The sequence below is a fragment of the Mustela erminea genome, chromosome 15 (genome assembly GCF_009829155.1).
Source record: "Mustela erminea isolate mMusErm1 chromosome 15, mMusErm1.Pri, whole genome shotgun sequence".
NCBI classification, from domain to species: Eukaryota; Metazoa; Chordata; class Mammalia; order Carnivora; family Mustelidae; genus Mustela; species Mustela erminea.
The window spans coordinates 844,841-868,728 of record NC_045628.1 but is presented as its reverse complement, the minus strand read 5'-3'; the positions used below and the strand labels follow the sequence as shown (position 1 = coordinate 868,728).

The 23,888-nt window shown below is 63.6% G+C and overlaps 2 protein-coding genes across 16 annotated transcripts in view; both read left to right on the top strand.

The window, feature by feature from the left end:
• MCF2L (MCF.2 cell line derived transforming sequence like) overlaps positions 1–23,888 on the top strand; it is a 129,614-nt gene that overhangs the window by 84,104 nt on the left and 21,622 nt on the right. For 14 of the 15 annotated variants that reach the window (XM_032314210.1, XM_032314217.1, XM_032314224.1 and 11 more), the window contains 6 exons: positions 12,238–12,328; positions 19,137–19,256; positions 21,554–21,670; positions 22,160–22,309; positions 22,911–23,035; positions 23,385–23,499. In XM_032314210.1, coding sequence (XP_032170101.1) covers positions 12,238–12,328; positions 19,137–19,256; positions 21,554–21,670; positions 22,160–22,309; positions 22,911–23,035; positions 23,385–23,499 — 718 coding nt within the window. The remainder of the gene's footprint in view (positions 1–12,237; positions 12,329–19,136; positions 19,257–21,553; positions 21,671–22,159; positions 22,310–22,910; positions 23,036–23,384; positions 23,500–23,888) is intronic. The other variant, XM_032314223.1, reaches the window with a different exon arrangement.
• LOC116573891 lies at positions 6,111–19,130 on the top strand. The gene is made up of 2 exons (XM_032314274.1): positions 6,111–6,121; positions 14,768–19,130. The coding sequence occupies exon 2, from the start codon at positions 17,266–17,268 to the stop codon at positions 18,424–18,426; it is 1,161 nt and encodes a 386-aa protein (XP_032170165.1). The 5' UTR covers positions 6,111–6,121; positions 14,768–17,265; the 3' UTR covers positions 18,427–19,130.

Sequence of the window (23,888 nt, the reverse complement as noted above, 5' to 3'; positions counted from 1 at the left end):
TAAGCTCACGGCTGGGAGGTGGGGGGCCGATGCGGGCTCCCTGGGGAGAGGCCCGAGGAGGCTCCTTGGGCAAGGGAGGCCAGGACGCCGGGGCTTGGCGTGGTAAGGATGGTAACTCTGCCCCCTCCCCCATGGGCGCAGCGGCGGGCACGTGGGACAGGAGGGCGGGACCAGGCAGCCCCTCGCGTGTGCGATGACCGAACTCGCGGTGGTTTTAGGGAAAAACAAGTTCAAGGGGATTTAGAGAGAAAATGGGTGATGGCTGGGGTGGGCGGCTGACCGTGGACGCCAGTGCAGTCCCTGGTCTTCTGGGTGGGGGCCGTCCTGAGTCTGGGACATGGCGGCCAGCCCAGGACTCGGTGCCCGGAGCAGGCAGTGGTGGCCTCACTGCGGAGGTGGCTCAGTGCAGGGCTGGAGGGCACCGGCACTCTGTTTCTGGTCATTCTTAGAGTTTTAAAAGTCAAAGAACTGTGTTGTATCTGGAGATGTCAACAGCTAGTGATCCAGGTCTGATGTGGCGGTGAGCCCTGTCCCCAGGCCACAGCAAGCACGATGCTAAGAGGGGACAGCTGGGTCCAGGGCACACTCTCGGGCCTTCCAGGCTCACATATCTCCTTGCCCAGGGGTCCCCACCTCACCAATCTTGGCAGACCTTCTGGCCAAGGGGCCTTTGCACTTGCTGCCCCTCAGGGGACCATGTCAGGCGGCTCCTTTCCATGCCTCAGGCCACCTCCTCAGGGAGGCCCTCCATCACACCCACCTAGAGAAAGAAGCAGGCCGTCCACCTCAGGGCCCCTTGCCCACCAGGCTTCCTGGACCTTATCTGAAATGTGGTGACGACAGCGTGGTTTTGGTCCACGCCTGCCCGAGGTCGCAGGTCGGGAACAGCAGGCACCTGGCCGGCGCGTGCGGGACTGAGGAAGTGCATTTGCAGACAAGTGAAGTGGGTCACGGGGCTGCCTGACGCGGCGTCTCCCCTGCCTTGCCCCGTCCGCTGGGAGAGCAGACCTCCGTCTGTTCTCTTCTACCCCGGCGGAAGGAGCCCCCTGGGAACGCTGCTCTCCGAGAGCATGGGCACGGCCTGTGCGGGCAGAGGGGAGGAGATGAGCCGGGGCCTCTCGCTCCCCGGGGCTGTCGAGCTGCCGAGGGGCCTGGAGCCCCGGGCTCAGTGCTGTGGGCGTTGGTCAGCGTGCGGTTTCCGCTCTGGAGGCGGGTGACAGAAGGTGCAAGTGCCCGAGAGGCGGATCCGCCCGACACCGCGGGCCTGTGATGTGAGAAGACAACGGATGGCCCCCGAGGGGTCCCACAGAAGGACAGGAATCGGGTGCTGGGCGGCCATCGAGCATGAGGCGGGCCCCCGCGGCCTCTCCGGAGCTCTCGCCGCTGCCTCGGGAGGGTTGTCAGTCCTGAGCGTGGTGTTGCGTGGAGGTCGGCTCCCGAAGGGGGCCTGTTTGGGCTGGAGAAGGGGACGCCCCCACTACCACCCCCGCACAGACCTGTCCTGACCCGCCAGGGTGAGGCCAGGGAGGGGCCCCGCCGGGAACACAGGGCGCAGCCCCTCCCCCGGGCTGTGGCTGCAGGGCCGCAGGGCCTCCAGGGGGAAGGACAGCATGATGGCCCGGCCTGGGCTTTTCCACGGTGGTGCCCGTCGAACGCGCAGAGCTCACACACAGGCTGCTTCTCTGAGATGTAAACTCGTGGGTTCGCTCCATCTTTGAAAACATCCTACTATGTGCTGCGCGGGTCGCCCTCATCGTGCGCGCCAACGCCCCGGGCTCAGCCACGACACCGACTGGTAGTTACTGTTGCTGTCCGGCATCACGCCACGGCGGGCCTTGTCCGTGTGCCGCACACACAGTAAACGGGAAACGTGGTCTTCCGGAAACCTCCGTCAAGGGAGCGTGGAAAGGCGCTGGCGCGGGCGGTCAGCCATCAGCCAGTGTCCAGCCCCGTGGGGGCCTCTCTGTGGGCGGCCCTTGGAGCTCCCCCCCGGCGGAGGATTATGTCTCGCCATGCTCGTCCCTCCAACGCTGGCCACTCCTCAGGGGCTCACTCGGCACCGTCCGCAGGGCCCTGGCGGGGGGGCGTCTGTGACCTGCACACAGCAGGGACCAAGCCAGAGAGGGGCGCCCCGGGCCGGTCACCCCATCGCCGTCTGCGAGAAATGTCTGGGGTCTGGACACACTTGGATCCCACAGTGAACCAAAGACCGTCCTGCTACTTCTGTTCTCAGTAAACCAAGTCGGTAGTGCGCAGGGGAGGGGGTTTGGGGGAGCAAGAGGAGAGGGAGGTGAGGGGCTCAGGCCGGGGGGCGTGGCCGGCACCTGGGGCTCCAACCCTGGGCCCCGCCCCCTCCTGCCGATCCGCCCTGGCCCCGCCCCCTCCTCTCCTGCCCATCCAACCCTGGGCCCCGCCCCCTCCTGCAGATCCGCCCTGGCCCCGCCCCCTCCTCTCCTGCCGATCCAACCCTGGGCCCCGCCCCCTCCAAGCTTGCCCCCAGCCGACCTCCTCCTCCTCTCTCACCGGCCCTGTGGCAGCACTGGTTTCCAAACTCGGTGTGAGCCCGTCCGTCCCCAGAGTCGTGCGACACTTCTTCGCACAGGCACGTGCACACGTGCACTCACACGTCCACACATCACACGTGTGCACAGTCACGCGTGCACGGAGTTGCCAACGTGAAGAGAGACTCCCAACTTTTCTCTGAAAAAGCGTCTTAGGAGCCCTGCAGGCCCCCCAGGCTGGGCCCCGGAGGCTTCATGCACCCCCCGCCCCGGGTTTGGAGGGTCGCCTTCCTGCGCAGTCTCTGCTCAGCAGTTAAACCAGAATCCAGGAGCCTCTAGCGTTAGCTGAAGCTGATAAGGACGTTGACTTTCCTTGGCCGGTTCAGTTGCCCAGCTGCCAGGGAGAGAGAGCCTGTCCCCCCGCCTGCCCCCACGACGGGCACGTACAGCCTCTCACACGTGTGTGCAGAGACAAACACAGGTGTACACACACATCATATGCACGGACTGTGCTGACGGAGAGAAGCAGGTGCTTTTGGAAGCACCTTACTTCCTGCTGCCGACGGGATTTCTGGCTTTTGCCACGGCGTCCGAATGTAGAGACAGAGGTGCGCGCGCGTGAGTGTGTACTGAGCCCCCACACTGTGCACGGAGAAGTGGAGGTCCCCACGCACGGCCGGCCTCCTTCCCCTCGTGGATGAGCCTGGGTACTGTCGAAACCTTGTTCCGTCCAGGGGCACGTGCCTCTCCACGCTGGGAGGCACAGGTGCACCCGGCACGACCCAGCTCCATCCGGAGTGCATCACGGGGACCCTTCCCGGCAGCCCCTGGAGCCTGTGCTGTTGGAGTCACATCAAGCCCTCCCAGCCCAACGCGACTTCACCTGTGCTCCTGTTTCCCTGTAGATTCCCCTGTAACAAGGAGCCTTGTCCTGCGTGTAGCTGGTTTTGGGGTTCTGAGATGGAACGCCTTGGGGGTGATCTGTGTGTAATGCGTCTCCGACACCACGGCGGGGAGGTCCTTCCGCCCCCAGCTCTGTGACTAGCAAGTAAAGGGCTTTTGCCGTCCACGACTTTGCCCAGCTTGTCATCTCACGTGGTCTGAAGCTCTGGAGCTCAGTGACCACCACCCACCGTGCAGTCCTCCCCGCTGTGGGCCCCAGCCCGTCTCTCTGTCTTCCTGGCCGTGCACTCCTGGCAGGGACCAGAAGCTGCCTGTCCCCTGCAGCCCTCTTGCCTGGTTGCAGTGACCTTTCTCATTCACCGCCAACGATGTGATAGCCAGGTGTGGCCATTTCAACTTAAAAATGAAAACTATCTGAACAGGACAGTTGAGGAGTCGGTCGTGCTCCCCGTATTTCTGTTCACACGTGGCCACACTGGGCAGCTCAGATGGGAGCGGGTTCTGTCCGCGAGGGGGAGGGCAGGTCGCCAGCGGCCACGCCCTGATTTATGAAGAAAAGGGCAAGAGATTAGTACCCTGACTCCCTGCCCAGGAGCAGAGATCACGCCTCTTGCCCTCCTTGGAAATAAGGACCTTCTGCTGTGAGAGGTACAGGCTGCAGGCTGGGAAGCCTTTCCTTCGCTGCTGTCACCCCGCAGCATGTCAGTCCCACGTGGCTGGAGGTGATCCAGGGGACACATGTGCTCGGGCTTCAGCCTGGGTGGAGACCCAGGGGGAGGGAGTCAGATGAGGTCAGGGCTTGAGAGCGTCAGGACAGAAGAGGCGGCAGGTCCTAGAGCGCGGTGCTCCAGGCCTGCAGCGCGAGCCTGGGGCAGGTACTGAGATTCCAGAAGGTTCTCTGCATGGGTCTGAGATTCCAGAAGGTTCTCTGCATGGGTCTGAGATTCCAGAAGGTTCTCTGCATGGGTCTGACTTCCAGGGTAGTAACTTTATGACCCTGGGAAGTCGTTCTGTCAATGATTCAAAGAACTGGCGGACCCTATGCAACCTCTTTTTTAATGTATTTAAGGCATTTGTATGGTTCGTAAGATTTTTTTTTTTTAATAGTGTTTAAAAAGTGGATGGTAAGATGTTCGTAACAAACGACTTACCATCGTAGCCATCTCTAAGTGCACGGGGCAGTAGGACCAGGTATGTTCCCATTGCTGTGCAACATGTCTCCAGAACCTTCTCGTTCTCCGAAGCGATACTGTCCCGTTCGACACCACAAATCTGACGCTCCAGGAGCCGTGGGAGCGGGATCTGCGGCGCATGTCCTCCTGCATCTGCTTGTCCAGAGCTCCGTCTGGGACATGTGCTGGTCCATGCGTCGGCTGCTGGGGGACGCGATGTCTCGGAGCTGGGTTAGGGATCACCCGTGGAAGCAGATGAGACGCCCGGCTTCCTCGCGCACCGTGGAGCCCCCGAGAACCTGGGCGGCTGAGCTCCGGGCTGTCCGTGCCTGTCCCCTGCTCCAGCCCCACGGTCGTGAGTGAAATTCCGGGTACATTCAGGAGGATTTGCCCCAATATCATAGTTTGGATTTTCTGTGTTTGTTTTCGTCAGAAGCAAATATTGATTGATTTGTGGGAAAAGCTGGAACATAACGTAAACATGCAGGTTGCAGGCTCTTCAGAGGAATTCCTGTCGGTTGGTTTGTTCTTAATGGGCTAGTCCTCGGGTCGTGCCGGAGCAGTAATGCCACTGTGCGGTCTGAGCCACCGCAGCCGCGGCGGGACCCGTGGCACTCGGAACAGAGGGTTACCATGGGCGGGAGAGATTTTAAAAGGAGCTCGGAGGGGTTTTTTAACTGTTTCCACTGGATAAAACCCTGACCGGTGTTAGGTAAACACGTCACAGAAACGGTACCGTAACGGGAGGGTTTCGGACTCCTAAGAAGAGAGAAGAAACAGCCCAGGAGTCCCGGATGGAGAGCTCGGGGGATGGTCCACGTTCTCGGTTCAGACCTGGGCCCGTGAGTTCCAAGAACAAAGACACCCACATTTCCTTACAAAAGAAGACAGGCTGCAGACCGCGGTCTGACCGTGGGCGAGGGACAGAGGGAGAGAGGGACAGAGAGGCCTTGCCGCGGTCCCGGGCCCTGGGAGGGGTGGCTCGTGCCTGAGGCCGGGCTTCCACAGCGCCGCTCACCCCCAGACACCGGCCTGCCCCCCAGGGTGACCCAGCCCTCAGGGACCCCGGGGCCCTGCCACAGAAGGCCGTGCTGCACCTGACAGCCGTCCTGCCCCAGGCTGGGGACGGTCTGGGACACGCAACGGCCTGTGACTGCCTCCTGCCAGGGGCCTGCCCACCGCCCCGGCCGTGTCTCCTGCGGTCCCCATGCCAGCTTGAGCCGGCCTCCTGGGGGCTGCTCGGAGATGCTGTCACCACAGGCCTGATGCTGCTGAGGTATCCCGGGTACCCGTGGTCCCTTCACGCCCTAGAGGCACCTGTTCATTGTCCTCCAGCCACAGGGCCTGAGCCCCCGGGCCGAGCAGGAGCTGTGGGGGCTCGGAACCCCCGCCGGCTGCTGTCGCCCCTTAACCTTTCACCTTCACTGTCCGCGCAGCCGACCTCGAGTCTTCCAGGCTCACCGGAACCCGTACGTGTTCACACTCCAGAAAACATCGATCGCAGATGCAGACTGACTGAGCAGTGTGGGACCCTCGTCCTCCAGGGTCAGGGAGGCGCCTTGGGCTTTCTCTGGTTGGTCCCTGGCCACAGGACGAGAGCTGGGGAAGTGGCCGTGACAGGTCACATCCCAGCCAGCAGGGGCAGGTGGCCCAGGGGCGGGCAGGAGAGGGGGGGCGGTGTCTGGCTTCCAGGATTGCTGCTGGAGACTGCAGTCACCTTCCCGCAGCGGTGACTTCTTGGCGGCAGCCCGGCGGTTTCGGCTGTGGCCGATGTGATGGGCTGGTTTTCTGGGCTGGTCGCTGCAGGTCGTGGGTCCGAGCTCTGTTTTATAGACACGGGCCGTGTCCATCTGCCTAGTCAGTCTTTGGGAGACAATAGGAACCAAGTTTAACTTCTTTAAAGGGATTTGTAGCCACAATTAAGGAGACCGTTTTGCTGCTGGTGGAAAGAAAGCTGCAAGTTGGCGGGGCTGGGGAAGGGCGGTGAGTGGTGGTGAGTGCGGACATGGCATCGGGATAGGATCGGGGAGCGATCCCTGACGAGCGGGGGACTGGCGCAGGTCAGCGGACCCTCGGGTCCTGGGCACTGGGCGCAGGAGCACAGGGACACCACCCTCGGTGGGCTGGAGGACCCCACCCTGTGTCTAGCTGTTCATGCCCTGTGCTGACGGCCAGGTTGGGGGCCGGGCACGGCAGGAGATGGGTGGTTCAGTGGGTGAGGCTCTAGAGGACTTCCAGGACTTTGGGTGGCGAAGGGTCCACACAGCCACCACCGACGGTATGTGGCCAAACGTTGTCCCTCGCACACACAAGGACAGAGGTGGCTTGGGTCATAGGAGTCTTTCTTGGTATTTTCCAGCAGCAATGGAGCCCCAGCAAGGCTCACCTCTGAGCCTGCCCCGATCTTTGGGGTCTTTGATTGCCAATTTAAAAGGAAGGTAGAGGGTAAGCGCAGGGTTTGTCCGTAACCATCAGCTTGATACGGGCGGTTTTCCCGAGGGGCCTCTTGTCCGCCCAGAAAAAGAGGCCGAGTGGACCAAGCCCACCGTCCCTCCACAGCCGCTAACTTCAAAGAACCGGGCCAAGCGCCCTCAGGTGATGCTCTGGCCGGTGAGGGCTCTCCCAGCGGGGCCGGGGCTCGGGAAGCAGGTGCGGCCCGTAGCCTCCCGGGATTCCGGGGACGGCTTCAGCTCCGCTCCCTCCAGTGCTTGGAAATCCGGACCGAGCCCATGGGGAGACAGGGCCCCAGCATTGACGGCTCCGCCGTGAAGCAGGACTGTCTTACGAGCGGCCCGTCACCCCAGCTTTCAGAAGCCTGCCCTGGCCCCTCGGAGAGCTGGCACGGAGGATTCCCAAACCCTATCCCCGGGAGGCAGCTGGGACCCCTGGCCGTTCCCACAGGAGAAAGAAGCGCGGCCTGTGAAGTGGTCCTGTCCCCCGCGTTCCCGGCGGGGCAGCCTGGGACCACCCGGGTCGCGGGCAGCACTCACTTCCGGCCACAGGAGGGCACCATTGGTCAGCGTGCATTCTTGGTCCTGCGGTGGCTTCTTGTGGGTTCTTGTGATGGGCACCCCGCGTGCCCCAAACCATGCGTGTGGCCAGCCTGGTCACAAGCTGCTCTGGGACTTGTCTTCCGAGAGCCCGGCCGCCCTGTGCAGGCCACCTAAAGGAAGGGCCCGGCGGGGGGTCGGGGGGGATGCGCCGATGGGGACCCCACGCAGCCCCTCTGCTGCTCCTGGAGGCCGTGCCCCCCACCCCTGCTGTCTCGAACCTGGAGAGGCAGTGCTGTCCTGCTTCCCCAAGACTTCTTCCTAAGGGCGTCTCCTCCAGACGGCCACAGTGTGCACCCCTGCCACTGCGCCCCGAGGGCTCACCTCTACCCTCCTCCCGACAGCATGACCCCCCCCGACACCGCTCTGCCGTGTCCTTGAGCCCCTCCACTCCGCTGCACCCCAGTGTCCCCCCATCATGAGTCTGGGACAGCTGATTCTCGGCTGCCCCCCACCCCCTCTGTCTGCCTCACTTGCCTGCTGGCCCCGCCCAGGCCTCAGGTAGCAGCTGCTACCCCCTGCCCCCACCTCCCAGCGTCCTTCTCTGGGCTTTCCTGAGACAGAAGCTTGGGTCTGGGATGGCCTCTGCCTCACAGGAAGCCCTCAGGGCTTGTCTGCGGGACGGGCCGTGTTGTCCTGGACCGGCGGCAGTGGCATCTAGGAGCGCCTCAGACAGGTGGCCCGCTGGGGCCTCAGAGTCTGGGTCTGCGCGTTACCCAGCCCTGGGAGTCCCATGTGCACGCTGCCGTGGGAGAAGCCACGTGCTCTGGTCCGCAGTGGTGTGCTGGCTGCGTTCCTCTGCTGTCCCCAACACGGCCACCCTCTGCCGACGTGTTCTCGCCCTGTAAGCCTGGTTTCTGCCTGCGACTCCAGCCGGGGCTGTGGCCAGCTGGTGTAAACAAGCGGGTCCCCCACCCCCCTGCCGGGCCTGGGAACAAAATGCAGCTTGGCCAGGGACGGGCATAGGGGTGCAGCTGACCACAGACCTCACTGTCAGGGGGCCGCCCAGCCCTTGCTTCCAGACTGTTCTCAGGCTGCTCCGTGCTCCTGCCCAGGGATGGGGAGGGGGCACCCACACGGCAGGGCTGTGGGTCTGGGCCACCAAGGCCACCCAGGTGTTAGGGAGGGCACTGGTGTGGTGGACCCGGAAACAGAGTTTATGTCAGCCTCACGCGGCAGCTAGGCGGCTGGCCAGAGGCCCCTCCTCACCAGCCAAGGCAGGGTCTGAGGCGGCCGTCCGTCCGTCTGCCGGGCCGTGTGTGTCCTGCGTACCGGAGGCTTCAGTGTGGCTGCCGGCCTCTCCCACTGCCAACCCCGTCCACACCACCAGCCCAAGCCTGGATCACTGGGTTCCCTGGGGGCGGCGGCTTCTCAGGGACGGTAGCATGACTTGCCCTGTCCCCTGGATGTATGAGCTCAGAGGCCCATGGCTGGGGGCCGGAAGCAGGGCTCCCCTGAGTCCTTTCCCCTGGGGGACACAGCGGGACCCTCCTCTGGGAGGTGCGGTCAGTGCTACTGTCCCCAGCTGTTGGTGGCACGGACTGCACGGCTTTGCTCGGGAACAGCAGCTGTGTGGTGTGTGGGAAGCTAGAAAGTATCCACGCCCTGAAGATGCCTCAGCTTCCGAAGTCTGTGTTGCTGTGGGCCAGAGTCCCCAGGGTGGTGGCAGAGGGGAAGGGTGTGCAGGAGGGGTGTCCCGGCCCCAAGCTGGGTCCGGCGTGTGGGCAGCCTCAGCGTCTGCCTCTGGGGTCAGCGCTCCCTCAGCACATCCCTGACACCCGGGAGCGGTGCCGAGACCTCGAGGAGGGCTCCTGCCTGGGCCCATGTAGGGGGCCGTCCGGGGCGGGAGGGGTGGGAAGGGGCTGCTCTGTTCCAGGGGATGGACTTGGCCCGGGAGACAGCTTACGGGGAACTGAGAGCACCCAGAGTCAGAGCCTGGGGTTTAGCCCGTCTGTGCTCATCTGCTATGAGACCTTGGGCAAGTGACTGAACCTCTCTGAGCCTCCATTTCTCGACCCTGGGTTGGAGAGGTAGCGGTCCCTCCTCGTGGGGCCGTCACGAGCGTTAAAAGTAGATCTGGCGTTCGGGATAAGTTAATGTGCAATTTCTCTGTGCGTGTGTATATACACACAAATACAATATAAATACTGATTACATATCTAGAATAGATACACACACACACACATACATGTTTTTTAAGCAAACTCCACACTCAGCATAGAGCCCAGTGCAGGCCTGAACTCACAAACCTGATATCAAGACCTGAGCCGAAACCGAGAGTTGGAGGCTCACCCGACTGAGCCACCCAGGCGCCCCTCCCTCCTTGTATTTCCCTTGTGATTTTATTAATTTGTTTTAATTTGGGCTGCTGGCAGGCGTTTAGCCGTTTTCTGATCAATGCCTGTGTGTGACGCTCGTCTTCAGATGACAGTGCTGGCTGTGTGGGAGGGATGTGGGGAGACGGGCTGAGGCCCTGGGGCCCGCCCTGCCCGTGGCCAGCACCCCTGGCCCTGCCTGTGGCTGTGCATTTGCATAAATGCCAACACTGTGCTGAGGGCCTTGGGCTCAGTGTGGGGCTCAGTGTGGGGCCCAGTGTGTGGGCTTTGCGGCAGAAATGGGTGCGTTTGGGCCACAGGAGAGAATGTTCTGGGTTCAGAAGTTCCAACGAGGCGTGGGGTTCCCACGTCTGAGGTAGATGGTGAGGGAACCTACCCGTCGTGGACAACAGGAGCCCCTCCAGGGGACATTTCAGCGAGAAGGGGAGACACAGAGCTGCGCCTTCTTCTCTGCAGAGGGGACACGTGGGGTCAGGCAGTGAGAGTGAAAATCCAGTGACCAAGCCCTTGATGGGTTTCAGGAATGACCCATTCGCCCTCACAGCAGCCCCAAGAGGCCGACAGCGTTTGGGTGCCCGTTTTTGAGGGAAATTGAGATGATCCGTGTGCCTCGAGGAGCTCCCAGAGCCCTGGCCCCCTTGGCAGTGCCTCTCCTGGAGAATGGGGCGTGCGCTCCTGGTCCGGTGGTTGGTGGTGTGTGCGGCAGAAACGAGCGTCTCCGGGGCCTCCGTTCTCTCCGCATCAGGAAGGCCGAGAGCCCAGTGACCATCTGCTCAGGGCTTGAGAGGCTGTGCGACCCCCTCCAAGGGGGCTGTGTGGCTGCGTGGCTGCGCGGACAGTCTCGGCAGAGCCCCTGCTGTGGACAGAGCTGCCCGGAGAAGCTGTCTCCTCTCCTCCCTGCCGTGGCTCCCCGGGCTCCCGCGGCCAGCCCAGGACAGAGTACCCAGGACAGAGTGCGGGAACCGGGTTCCCCTCGCTGGCCCGCCCAGCCTCCGCCCGGCCGGCTGCAGGCAGCGTGTGGGGCGTGTGGCTGCCGTGGACCCCGCTGCCGGCACCGACGCTCAAGCGACAAACAGACCTTCCCAGCCGAAGAGCCAACCCTCTTCCACGGCAGCGCCGGGGGGCCCGGTGTGGAGCGCGTTCGAGGCTCTGACCGGGGTGCACGCGGGGCTGCACGGGGGGCCCGTGTCCACACAGAAGGGCTACTCTGGACGAAAGCAGACGCCTGGGCCTGCAGCCCCCGAAGGCCGGGGCCGCGACTGAGCCAGAACGCAGGAGCAGGTGGAGCTCCTCCTCCCCGGAGTGGGGAGCGCACGCAGCCGGCCGCACCCCTGCTCTGCGCATGGCCGTCGCCCCCTGAAAGCGGAGCAGGAAGGACACGTGGACAGCCCTGGCTTTGTTACGTAAGACGTGCAGCCGCCCAGCCTTCCAGCCGCAGCACTGACACCTGCTCCGTGTCGTCCTGATTGTCGCTGACGCCCAGAGCGGCTTCGCACAGACGGTCGCAGACTTGGAGATGAGCAGCTCGTGTCAGTGCCTCGTGTCCTTCTTCACGTGGCAGGGTCACCTGGCAGCGGCCGCAGCCGGCGCACACGATTGGCCGGGCTGTGGGGTTGTCCGACGGAACGGACCTCCCTGGTCCCATGGCGACTCGGGCGTGTGCTGGGCTGAGGTCGGACCTGTCATTCTGCGGCCACTGGGCGCTCTCTCCGCCACAGGCGCCGTCGCCACAGGGAGCCACTTCTTGCCTCCCACTGCTGACAGACGCTTGTGAGCCTGTGGACGCCTCGGGGATCTTCTCCCCAGAGTGTAGCAATGCCATCAAGCAATGCCACATTTTATAACGTGGACACATGCAGGGACCTCAGATGCCAGGACCGATGTGGTGTCAGAGCCTAACACTTGTTTTGGAGGGCGCAGCCGGCTGGTCAGCTCGCAAAGGATCATGATTGGCTGTTGGGGTGGAACAGAAGGAGTCGCGGCCCCAGCAAGGGGGGTCTGCCAGGGTCTTTGCGCCGCGAGACGGCCGGCGTGGGGCTGGGAGTGTAGGCAGCACACAGCGGGGTCTGTCCGTCTTTCGATAAGAGCTCGCTCTGCACGTTGCCCGGACGAGGCGCATGGAAACGCAGCCGTCTGCTCAGATGCCGACTTGGCACGCCTCTCACCGTGCAGGGCGGACGCCGCCCCGGGCTTCCCGGCGTGTGAGGTCTCCTCAGAGCTTGCGCACACGCCGTGCGTCTGCTCGTGCTGACGCGCTTCTCTGTCCCTGTTTCAGCTTGCAGGACGCTGGCGTCGGATTCATCCTGGTCATAGACCGAAGGCAGGACAAATGGACGTCCGTGAAGGCGTCGATCCTGCGGATAGCAGTAAGTGTGGGCGCCTGGGCTCTGTGACACCTGCCTCTGCTCGTCCCCTGGGCTGGGTGACGGCACTGCTTCTGCCCTAGCCGCCCGTCTGCCTGGTGACGGCTTGCGCTCTGCTGGCCCGACTGTGGGGTGTGGCGGCCCCCGCGGCCCCCCAGGCTGCCAGACTCACTGGAGCGTGTGTGTGCGCTTGTGTGTCGTGTGTGTGCACATGAGTGTGCGTGTGTGTATTCTCAAACGCGTCCGCTCGGAGCGGGCTCCTTATCATTTAGAAGCCGTTCCAGCAGCTGGTTTGTTCTGACCATTGGGTCGGGGCGACGCTGAGGGCGTGTGTTCGCTCTTCAGGGGACACAAGGTCCTGAATGAGCGGCACGTCCTGTGTCGTCCAGAGAATCTTCCGGCGACGAGTTTGCAGTTGTGCTAAGGGGCTTTCCCTAACGGACATTTTCCTTTCCATAAGGCGTGTTCACCCTTTAGTTTTTCAGCAACCCAGACACCTTGACCCTCCCTGGTACCCGGGCCTGCAGCCAGCGACCCCGTGGCCGCCTTCCACGCTCAGAAGGGTGGCTCTCGGTGGTTCCATGCTCGCTGCTTTGAGCCTGCGGTGACGATCCGGGGGGGGAAGGGTTAAGTCGGCAGCTCTGCCCTGCCCACGAGCTCCACATGGAGCCCGCCACCCACACTCGCTCACGGCTGCCAGGGAACCAGGAGCAGCCGTGGCCGCGGTCGCTGGCCCGGACAGCTCCGCTGCTCCCACGCACGTCTTAAACACCCAACCCAATGGAGGGAAATCCCCCTAACCTCTTGCTCTGGGTCTGTGTTCGCACGCGCACACACACACACACACACACACCCCACCTTTGGTTCTGACCCAAGAGGCGGCTGTGCTGCGGCTCCGGGTGCGACAGATGAACCACTCCCTCCTGCACGGATGCCTCGCTGTCCAGCACCGCAGCGTTGGAGGCTCGGAGTCCGCTGTCTGTCCTGTGCACAGCTTCGGTGCGAGCATGTCCCTGGGCTCCCGGGTCCCACCCAGTGTGCGTCCCTCTGCCCATCCTCACCCCCACACGCGTGTCCTGTGCCATCATTTATCCGAAACAAATCAAACACTTAGAAATGCTTCAGAAGAAGTAGACTCGTTATGAAATTAGCTCTCCCTTTAAAATCCGGTGAGGCCCACGAAGCACTTGGAAATGCCATCAGCTGTTAACAGCCAACGTGTCCACGTCTCCTTGTTCTAAACTCTAGACGGGCTTGTGCGTGGTGTCACGTGGCACGTCCCGGGCACGTCCTCTGTGCTGGTTACAGGTGTCTCCTCCCCCGCACGCACGTCTGTCCCCGGAGGGCCCTCGTCCCGGCACGGAACAGCCTCTGCCCGTGGCTCCTCCCGCTCTGCGCCTCCCCACGCGCCGCGCCCCACGCAGCCTCCCGCTCTGGAAGGACGGCCACTCCAGCCCGCACGGCACAGGTTCCTGGCGTCTGGCCCATCTTCCCGCGGCAGGCGCCCAGCGCAGGCCCCGGGTGAGACGGGGTGTCCGTGAGTGTCTCTCGAGGCCGTCGGTTGCGCCTGGGTGGGCACAAATACAGGACAGTTTCTTAAGAAAGAGAGAAGTTATTTTTAAGACCTGCAGTGGCCCGCGAGCACCCCCGCCGTCGAGCCGCGCCCTCTTCTCGCCACGGCCCAGCCTGGGTCCCTGTGTCGTGACGGCACCGCCAGGTGGGTTCCCAGGCAGGCCGGCCCATCTGGAAACCTTTGTTTTGTGAAAAAACTGAAAAGTTGATGTTTGAGTTTTAACGTTTTCACAAATTTGTACACAATTTAAACCAAAGCTTTTAGAGTCTCTTTTTCCCAGTAGGCCTCGGGGCTCCCAGTACTGGCTTGGGAGACCCAGCAGTGGGCATGATCTCCAGACTCGTCAGGATTTCGCATTCACTCCAGTTCTTTTTATTGTATGAATTTACTGCGTCGCCACTGCCCAAAACCTGCACGTGCGGTGAGCACGTTTGTGGAGCCTCTGCTCCGTGCCTGGGGCTGCGCGGGCACTGGGCACCGGAGAACAGAGCGTGGAGGACACAAGAAGTGTGCGGCCCAGTGGGATGCAGACCACCGACCGTTGCCGGGCTGCGGGTCCTGAGCTGAGCTGCAGACACGCGGGGTGCCCGAGGCAGTGCCGAGCCGTCCTGTGGGGCGGTCAGGAGGCTGTGAGCCAGGTCCCCTTGCCCTGGGTGTGACGGCCATCCCTGAGCCCGGGGCGTGTGTGCTGAGACCTCCACCGCAGCTGTGCGGTGGGACAGGCCGGGGGAGGCAGAGCTGGCACGCTCGTCCCCGTGCAGGAGAACGGGCTGGGGACGGAATGGACCCAGTGATGCCGTCCTCTGCGGCTGTGCACCAGACCGCGGCTTCGGTGGCCTGTGCTCCCTGACCAGGGACGCTCTGGGGAGGCATCTCCCCGCAGCAGCCCGGTCGGGGCCCCTGAGAGGGTTTCTGCTGCGGTGCCAGCTCTGGCCCATGGACAGTCCCTGAGCGCCTGGCCACAGTTTGCCGCCAGCCGGTGGCACAGTCCAGATGGGTCTGGCTGCCCGAGTGCGATACCGTACGTCCATAAGGCTGGAATCTGGGGCTGTTTTTAGCCACCGTGTGCGCCGGCTCCTGAGCAAGGCCTTCCCCGTCAGGAGGAGCTGTTTCTGTCCGGAAGCCTTCAGCTTGGCTTGAGACAGACAAATAAGGAACCCGAGTCCAGGGTCCCCCAAAGCAGGCCTGCCGGGTCTCCTGTGTCAGCTCTCCGGGGCTGCCGGGGGCGATGGGCACGCTCGCCTGTCACGGTCGTGGTCGCAGCTGGAGGACAAAGGGGCAGACGGGGACCCAGCCTGACGGTCTGCACTGGCCACAGATGAGGTGTCTTCTGGAAAATACCCGGACGTGCTCCTCTGGGGCTCCGTTTCCCATGTTAGCCCCTGCAGGACACATGGGTGTGAGCCTCTGGGGACACATGACGGAGTGTGCGTGTTTCCACGGTGAGGGGCCGGATTCAAGCTCGCGCGTGTCCCAGAGCACGCAGCTGAAGGCGGCTCTGGCAGAAGGCGCTTTAAGTCTGCGTGGCGCGGGACTGTGGTTTCCACCTGGAAAGCCAGGGCCGTCCGTGTGTGCGGAAGAGCTAGAGCGTGCTGTGTGTGGGTTCCATACGGCGAAGTACAGTCTTGCACTGAACAAACTGGTGAGTTCCTAGCAGGTGCCACTTGCTGGAGTCTGAGCCCAAAGTGCTGAGCACCGATGGCGGTGAAAACAGGAACAGCGTGAGCCCCAGGAGGGCCTCCCGGTGGAGGTGACACTGGACGCATAGGAGCCTCGAGGGTGTTTACCCAGAAACCACTCACTTTCTGTCTCCACATGACCTTTGTGACCATCACACTGTGTGCGTCCCTGAGTCGGAAAGGAGACGACGTCCTCTGACCTCACAGAGCCTGCTGCGACCCTCCTGGGATCCCCGAGGAATTCCGCGGCCGTCATCCCAAAGCCCCTTCCAGTTACCTGCTTGCGCAGTGAAACCCTAATGCTGGCATCTCCCAGCTCTAGTGCACACGGCTGATTCCAGCCCAAGTCTGGTTCCTGGTCGTGGTGTTCAGATGTGTGTGTGGATTCCTAGCGCCTTCTCACACGGCCAGAGTCTTAGAGCTACGCCGTCCATGGAAGATTCGGGAAGGGGAAGAATCGGAAAGACCAGAGCAGACAGCAGGCGGAGGAGGGCATGTTTCCCACCCCTGCAGCGTGTGGCCCCCGCCGCCCGTGGAGCTCACCTTCCTAAAATCTCGGGGAGACGGACTCTGCTTCCTCTTTAAGTCCAAACTCCTGTCCAGCACACCTGCCAAGAGGACCAAACGAGGGTGATAAAAATGATACTGAAATTTAGAAAAGATGACGCTTGTCACCTCCTGAGGGAGACTTTCATAAGGGGTTTTCCTGAAATGGTGGTGGCAAGCGTCGCAGACACCGGTGACAGCTTGGTGCATCCCTCCCTTCGAAGGTGACCCCGAATCTGCCCGCGGGGCCTCCAACCTTCACCTCTGTTCCTCCGAGTCGTTTCCTTTCTGCTCAAAGGAGCCGAACGGCATGGGGCCGTGCACGTGAACGGGACCCAGGATGGGCGCCTCACCGTGGGCACCTGGCATGGTTTGCTGGGGCATACCTTGGGGTGCCCCAGGCCCGATGCGGGCCAGCGGGTGGATGTGTCCCAATGTGTCCGGCCATGCTGGCACACGGCTCAGCGCCCCGCTGCCCACGTCTTGTCCCCAGGGCCGCATAGACACGTCGGGGACCCTGGGGAGGGTGTGAGCTTCCTCCCACCCCGAGGCGCGGATGACCAAGTGTGAGCGGCGCCCTAGGGCCCGGGGGAGGGCGGTGCCCACAGGTAGGGGGGGCCTCCCGCTAGAAGCCCAGCACACAGGGATGGAGACATAGCCCGGGGTCAGCAGTAAGCGGGTGGCAGTTCAAACCCCAACAAGGAGGTGTAGGAGCCCGCCCAAATGTGGGGGCCTGGTGTGCAGGTGGGCAGGGGGCAAAGAGCTGTGAGGGAAGGCGTGGAGGGCCCTGTGGCCCACGGGTGGTGGCCGGGCGGGGCTGGGAACCCCGGGACGGTCACCGGTCATCGGTGGCCTTGGGTCAGGGGCATGCACAGCGGAGAATCAGGGCTGGGAGATGCGTGTTTGGGCAACCTGAGTGTTTGGGGGCGAACCTGAAGAGAGGTGGGGGCCGGTACGTTTCCTCGTGGAGTGAAGCCCTCGGGCCCCAGGGGCGCTGGGCAGGGCTGAGGCTGGGGAGACTGCCGCAGGCGGGGTCTGGACTCGGGTCTGTTTGCAGGGTGGGGACGTCTCTGGAGGGTTTGCTCAGAGGGTGTCGTGACACGGCTGACTCCTCACGGGGTCCCGTGGCCCTTCCGTGGGGAATGGGCTCAGGGCGGTGTGGGGCAGGGAGTGGAGCCTGCCCGGGGAAGAGTGGGGAGCCCAGGGCAGGAGCCAGAGGGAGAGTCACTGGCTTTGGAACTGGCCGCGGGGCCCCAGAGGAAGGGGCGACCAGGAGAGCCCAGGGTCAGGGCCGACCACCAGCCATTCTAGGCACCGGCGAAGGCACCAGCCTGGGTCATGCCGACGCCCACGGGTCCAGACCTCGGTCAGGGCTTCTCGGGCTTTTCTTCTGCTCCGGGGATTTGCTGTCGCACAGGGATCAGGCCCAGCCTCAGAGGCCCCAGAGACCCGCTCAGTGCAGATCTGGCTGTGGGGTTTTGAGGGAGAGACCAGGACCCCTCCACCAGCTGACCTGGGGGACCCCTAAGCCTGTGGGCCAGGAGCTGAGCTGTCCCGGGGTCCCTGCTCCTAAGGCACTGGCTTCTCTCAGGAGCTCCAGCCCCTGTGACACCCACTGGATCAGACACTTGGGGGGGGGCCCAGGTCTGAGGCCTGACCAGGGCTGTCACCGGCTCAGTGGCAGCCCACACCCAGGCAGTGACGGCGGCCAGGGAGGAAGGTGGCTCAGGGCACACGTGTTGTCAAGGTCCTGCTGCCGGGACGGGTGCCTCTGTGTCTCCGAGGACGCCTGCCGGGATGGGGAGGGTCACGGGGAGAAGGGCCGGGCAGCTCCTTGCTGGCTCCTAGCGCCGGGGCTCGCGTCTGCCGGCCCTACTGAGAGCAGGTGGATGGGAGGGGCCTGGGGTATGGCGGCAGCCCGAGCGTCCGTCGGCGGGTGGACCGTGAGGACGCCGGGACACACAGCAGGGTCTCCAGGCCACCCCGCGGGCTTTGCTCATCTCAGGCTGTGCCGTTCTCTGCTGTACGTCATGTTCCGGGTGCTTCGGCACAGCCGCGCGGAAACCCGACTCGTTCCTTCAGAACCTCTGCCTTCAGTGACGGGGTCTCCCTGGAAATCAGCGTCTGGGAGCAATCGGCGCCTGGAATGGGCTTTTACTAACCGTCACACCTCGTTTCTGAGGCTCCGTGTAAGCACGGAACGCTGCGTGTTCCAGACGGGGAAACAGGCACAGGGAGGCCGGGCACTTGCCCGAGGTCACGCCCCTTGCAGGCAGGGCTGGTCTGCGAGTGTACTGGGGTGACTCTATCTAGAGGCGTGTGAGCTAACCTGTCTTTGTTTTACGACCCATCTGCGGGTCTCTATGGCTTCCTGTTCACTTGACAAGTGTTTTGGTTCCCTGCGGCTGTCATTGCAAAGCGCCCCCAGACTGGGGGGCTGGGAGCGGCAGAGTCACTGCCCCACGGTCTGGAGCCGGAGGTCTGAGGTGTAGGTGCCGGCAGCTTGGTCCTGGGACCACGAGTGGGACACGGTCCCTGCCCCAGCTTGTGGAGGCTCCTGGTGACCTCTGGGGCTCCTCGCCTGGCAGATGTGTTCTGCCGTCTTCACAAAGCGTCTCCGTGTGTCCGTGCCCGAGGGTCTCCCTTCCATAAGGACCAGGCACATTGGCTCAGGGACCGCGGTAATGACCTCATGCAAACCTGGTCAGCTCTGGAAAGACCTTGTCTCTGAAAGTCACGTCCCAAGACACTTGACATGTGACTCTGAGGGACGCCGTTCGGCCTGGAGCAAGTGTGATGCGCTTCAGACTCCGAGGGGCTAACGTCGGGGTGTTCGCCGGCAGCCTGGCCTTCTCCCGCCTTTTCAGAGGGGCCGTGTGTCCAGATCCCGGGCTCAGCGGCCGCTTCCGCAAGTCCCCCCGTGCGGACCATGCGGCCCGCGGCCGGCGCGGGGTTCCATGCCCCGCCACACGCCGGCCCACGGCCCTCCCACGGCCCTGCTCTCTCCCTGCAGGCGTCCTTCCCGGCAAACCTCCGGCTTGTGCTGGTTCTGCGGCCCACGGGGTTGCTCCAAAGGACCCTCTCGGACCTGGCGCTCAAATTCAACAGAGATGACTTCAACATGAAGGTGCCGGTAAGTGTGTCCCGTGTCCGTGCGGCAGGCGGACCGAGGGGGCGTCACCGTGCTCTGGGCCACGCGCAAGAACGAAGCTCCCGGGGCAGCCGCGCATACCACGTGGCTCTGGCGGGAAGAGCTGGTCTGTGCACACAGGCCTTCCGTCCCTGCCACTCCCCGGGCCGCGCGTCCCCACTGTGCCTTGGACGGGTCGCTGTGCGGTGCAGGTGCCGAGAGCCACAAGTCTGGAACATTCTTACCGGCGAGGGTCGGGATGAAGAAAAAGAGAGGCCAGTGGGCTGAGAGCCATCGTCAGCCTCCTAGTGAGGAACGGACAGGCTCTGCCGGTGCCGGGGACAAGGCGGGGGCCAGGGCAATGGGGGCCAGCGAGGGAGCCAGCAGCGGGGTGGGTGGCCCCCGGCACGGGCAGCCCCAGAAAGGGCGCTGCATGCCTCCGCCCCCGTCCTTGAGAACAGAAGACCGCATAGGGTCCCTTACCTGGGTGCCCGCAGGAAGCCGGTTTCCCGTGACCCCTGCTCAGTCTCGCCGGCTCCTCCGGGGGCAGCATGGGGCAGGGGCCCTGGTGCATGTGTCCTCCAGGAAATCACTTGTTCTCTGGTGCAGAGGACGAGAACGTACAAGGCCAGCCCAGGCCTCGTAAGCTCCCGACAGTACGTACCAGATCGTGTTTGCCGGCCTACACGTCCCGTGGCGGTGGTTGTCCGTGAGGCCTGTGCTGCCTCTTCCTCCGTGTGCCGGCTGGTGGGCACTCTGTGCGGTCAGAGTCAGGGGCCCTGAGGGAGGCATCACGGGCTCATGGACGAGTTGCCCTCAGCAGCCCTAAACCGCAGGCTGGGGGTCTTGGGGACACCGGTGCACTCCTGGTTTGAAGCACTGGATGCCTTCACTTCTGATGGCCCGTTTCCTGGGGACGGGCCAAGACAAAGCCATGGAGACACCGCCGGACGGTAGTGGCCCAGCCCGAAAGCCACCCGTGCGCGGTCTCCTCCAGCCTCGTGACCCCCGTGTGTCCAGCCTTTCCCTACTCAGGGCGAGCGCACCTGGCTGCAGCAGGCCTTGACGCAGACACCCAAGGACAGCATAGGGGGCCCATCCCAAGGGCTGTGGTCTCCCCTGCAAAGGGCACAACTGGTCCAAATCAGTGAGTTCCCAAGACAAGCTTTCACTGAAATCACCGCCAGGGCCTTCAGCCGATCCATTTTCGATAACCCTTGAAAAGTAGAAAACATCCTCTCGTGACCACCACTGCTAAAATGTGATCATTTTCGCAAAATGTCCGGTCTGGGTGCTGCGTGCTGACCTCAGACCGGACAGAAAACGTTAAGAGAAACGGCCCTACCTCCTCTCCGCCACATAAATGTACGCAAAGCGTGTGCAGGGCTCAGCTGGGACACGGGAGTCACAGGGAAGGTGGCCAGGCTCTGGTCATGTGGTCACAGGGAAGGCGGCCAGGCTTTGCTGTTGGAGGGGCGGAGTCTTCTCTGCTGAGACCCCGGCCACCTCAGGGACGTTTCAGCCACTTCTGCCTGAAGGTCGTGACTCGCAGGATCGCGGCACCGTGGACAGTCCGGACTGCATTTCCCTCTGTGATGGGGCTATCCCGGGGGGTGGGATTCAGCGACACCCCACACCGTGACGATTAGAAACATCTCCAGACGTTGTCACGCATCCTTTGGGGACAGAACCTCCTGGGCAAGACCCAAGCTTTAAACTGACACCCAAGATGGTGAATGCAGCCATTTGGACTAACCCTCTCAGGACATGTCTGCTAGCATCTGTCCCACAGCTTACGAAGCGACGGCTGTGCCTTGATCCAGAACTCATGAACAGAACGTCCCAGAAAGGGCAAGCGAGAGACAAGTCTGTGGGGAGAGCATCCTGGGTCCCACGGAAGGGCACAGCCCAGACTCTGGCATGCCTGCGGTGACCCCACTGGGTTTCTGTGGGCATAGGGACAAACCGATGTCCTTTTGAAGCGGAGTCCCGCTCAGTTACTGCCAGGAGCCCCCCAGGGAGCTGATAACACCTGCGGGACACCCAGTGTCGGCTGTGAGCCCAGCTCTTGTTGGGGCTCGAATGCCTGCCTTCGATGCTGACTTCAGTCGTCTCAGCCCAGTGCATGCTGAGGCCCTGAGAGCTGGTCGGCCAGCCCGGGAGGGGTAGAGCAGGAGTTAAGCCCGGGCCCAAAGCCAGATGCCTCCTGTCCACGCGGCTGCGGCTAGTGACCAGCGGGAGAGCATCGTTCTCCGCATCTGCTGGGTGGTCTCCTCATGGGGGCGGCTTCTGTCCTCCAGGTCATAATGCTGAGCTCAGTACCCGAATTACACAGTTACATCGACAAGTCCCAGCTAACCGAGGACCTGGGCGGGACCCTGGATTACTGCCACACCAGGTGGCTGTGTCACCGCACAGTGAGTCCCCTGGCCGCCCGCATGCAGGGTGGGCTGTGCATCTCCCTGATCCCGACCTGAGCGGCTGGAGAGATTTTGCATGACGATGCTGCTGTTTCCAAAGACGTGTTCCTAGTAACCTCAGTTGTGTTCCCCAAGAATGAGGAGATGGTCTCAGTGGACCTCAGTCATCTAAAGCAGCAACATGAGTAATGAGTTTGGGAGGGGATTCCTCTGGGCTCGGAGACCGGACAGAAAGGACAGCCCCTGGGGTGGGGGGAGACGGAGCGTAGAAGGACTCTAGCTGAGGAGGACCCGTGTAGACAGAGCCCGGTAGGTTTCTGGACAAGTCGGGGCCTCAGGAGCCCCTCTGCTGATGCGGGTCAGGCTGGCTGGGGCCCCACCTCTGCCCCAGGACGCCCCCCACGGGCTCCGCACCGGACACCGGCTTTCCGAGCAGCAGGAGGGTGCGCGGTGCACAGCTCGGTGATGGTTCCCCCTCTTCCCAAGGCGATCGAAGGTTTCGCCCTCATGGTAAAGCAGACGGCTCAGATGCTGCAGTCCTTCGGCACCGAGCTGGCCGAGACGGAGCTGCCCAACGACGTGCCGTCCACGAACTCGGTGCTCTGCGCACACACAGAGAAGAAGGACAAAGCGAAGGTACGTGTGGCTTCGGTGGGAGATGGGGGAGGGGAGGGGCCCTGTGCCTCGGGCAAGACCGGCCTGCGGCCACGTCGAAGGCACAGCGAGCTCTCCGAGGACTGAAAGTGCCCTCTCCTGCATGCGGCCTGAGCGGGTGGGGTCTGAGAGCAGCTGGAAGCTGCTAGCCTCTCTCTGAGTGGCTCCTTTGCTGTCTAGACGGCCGGGCCGCTGGCCATGAGCTTCTGCTGCTGATTAACACAAGCAAGGCCGGGTGTCTGCCCACACCTCCCAGACAGCAGGTGGGGGACAGCGGGCTGATCTGGGGGACGGCACCCAAGGAGCCTGAGCTGGGCCGGCCGTGGCTCTGGGTCAGGGCTGGCCCCACCCCCAGGAGCCCGCACTCCCCTCGCTTCTGGCGGTGAGGACGCCACGGAAGCAGGAACGCAGAGGTCCGGTTTCCTGCTGGTCTCTTCCCTCCTCCCGCTGCCCCCAGGTGACCTGTAGCCCTCGCTGTGCCCTGGCCACAGCCAGAGGAGTCTCTGGACACCTGCCGTCCTTCGGCAGCTCTATGGGAGACATGGGAGTGAGCCCGGTGCCGGGTGCTGTGCTGTCCCTGCAGGAGGACATGAAGCTGGCACTGGATGAGGGGCGGAGCCTTCTGGAGAACATCAGGGAGCCTCTGGGCAAGTGTGGGGAGCAGAGCCTGAACCAGGACCAGCTAGACAACCAGACCACTGTGCAGAGGTGAGCGCGTCCTTCCGCTGACACGCTCTCCGTCCAGACCCCAGAGAAGGAAGGCGCGGGGTCAGGGGATGTCGGCTCGCTGCCCCCTTCACCTCCAGCGGACATCAGCAGACGGAGGCCCAAACCGCCGCCCGCTCTGCCCAGCCCTTTGCTGCGGACCCTGGGGGGATTTCGGGCGGCCCCTGGGCGTGAAGTGCGGGGGCAGCAGCTCTGCGGGGGGCCCTTCCACCAGGCCCCGGCCAGGTCGTCCCCGCGAGTCCCGCGTGCAGTGCGTAGAGGGGAGGCGGGGGGGGGCAGGCACGGACGCATGCCCAGGTCAGTGCACCGATACGGCCTCTCTGGCACCCAGGCTCCTGGACCAGCTGACCGAGACCGAGGCCGCTTTCGATGAGTTCTGGGCGAAGCACGAGCAGAAGCTCCGGCAGTGCCTGCAGCTGCGGCAGTTCGAGCAGGATTTCCGTGAGGTGAGTGGCCGAGCGCGGGCAACGGGCGAGGGGCCCGGATCCACCGGCCGTGGCGGCCCAGCTGCCCAGGCGACCGTGGCAGTCGGCGGTCTCTGCGCGCCACACGAGCCGCGAGACCTGGCGGGACCAGACCCCGACGCGTGTGGCCGGGAGCCGCTTCCCCAGCAGGCGCCGCTGTCTGCGGTCGGCGTGCGCTGGGCTCCGCGCTCCCGGTGGACGGTCCCGGAGCCGTCTGTGCGCTCCCTCAGCCAGTGTCCTGCGCCTGCTGCGCGCCGGCACGGCCCCAGGACCCCAGAACCGAGAGCCACAGTCGGGCTGGCTCCACAGCACAGGGGCTGTGGGGGTGACGCACTGGGGTGACGCAGGGGTGACGGGGTGACGTGGGGGTG